Source organism: Arachis ipaensis, chromosome B06, assembly GCF_000816755.2.
Source record: "Arachis ipaensis cultivar K30076 chromosome B06, Araip1.1, whole genome shotgun sequence".
Classification (NCBI taxonomy): domain Eukaryota; kingdom Viridiplantae; phylum Streptophyta; class Magnoliopsida; order Fabales; family Fabaceae; genus Arachis; species Arachis ipaensis.
In genome coordinates, this window is record NC_029790.2 from 136,797,130 (window position 1) to 136,797,994 (window position 865).

Below are 865 nucleotides of genomic sequence, written 5' to 3' on the forward strand. Positions count from 1 at the left end.
CTCTCTCTCTCTCTCTCACACACACACTCACACACTGTAACCGTTTTGTAAGTTAGCTAGCGAGAGCTGACTACTGAGTATGGCGGAGTCACAGAAACCGTCGTCGTTTAACGAATCTGGCATATACTTCTTCAATGACGATTCAAACGCCGTTTTCCTGGACCCCGTTCGCGTTCTTAACCGTTCCTATAACAGATTCAATGTCTCTCCTTCCACCTACTATCCTCGTTTCTTCGAATCTCCGCGTAACGAACCTCTCTCGACCACCGTAACTACCTCGGAACAACAACCAAAACGGAAACGGAAACGGAACAAGAAGAAGGAACCTCCACCGTTGAACGCCAGAGAACAAATCGCCAATCGTCGTCACCAGGTATTCTATTTATTATTTATTTAAATGATTTATTTTAAATTACGTTCTTAATTTGACGGTTATTTTATATTATGAAGGAACAATTCTTCGATGTCATAAAATTTTAAGCTGTATTTTAGTGTTAGTATCGTGAGTCGAGTTAGTTCGAGTTTGTTAGCATCTTAAGAAGGAAGGATACTAATCCTTCATAAGGCGAGTTTATGAGCCAAGGATTTGAGCTTACAAAATTAGGCTCGATTGTTAATGAGCCGAGCACAATGCTAGTGAGAGTTGACCCTAAGCTATGCCAAGCTTGGGATCTGATAGCTCTTGCTCGGTTCAACTCATTTACAACTGTATTTTAATTTGTTAAATAAATCTGTTTATTGTTGTTGTTGTTATATTGTGCAGGAAGTAAGGCCTTTGTTGTTGAAGGCACATGAGAGTTTGCTACAATGTACCGAAATGTTGGATGTATTGAGAACCTTGAGAAATGATTCTTGTGGCTGCTCA

At 40.1% G+C, this 865-nt stretch overlaps 1 protein-coding gene across 1 annotated transcript in view; it reads left to right on the forward strand.

Moving 5' to 3' along the window:
- LOC107605733 (methyltransferase-like protein 2) overlaps positions 1-865 on the forward strand; it is a gene marked incomplete in the record, with an annotated part of 3,737 nt that continues 2,872 nt past the window's right edge. The window contains 2 exon segments of the mRNA XM_016307703.2: positions 1-373; positions 764-865. Of these exon segments, the coding sequence (XP_016163189.1) occupies positions 80-373; positions 764-865 (396 nt within the window).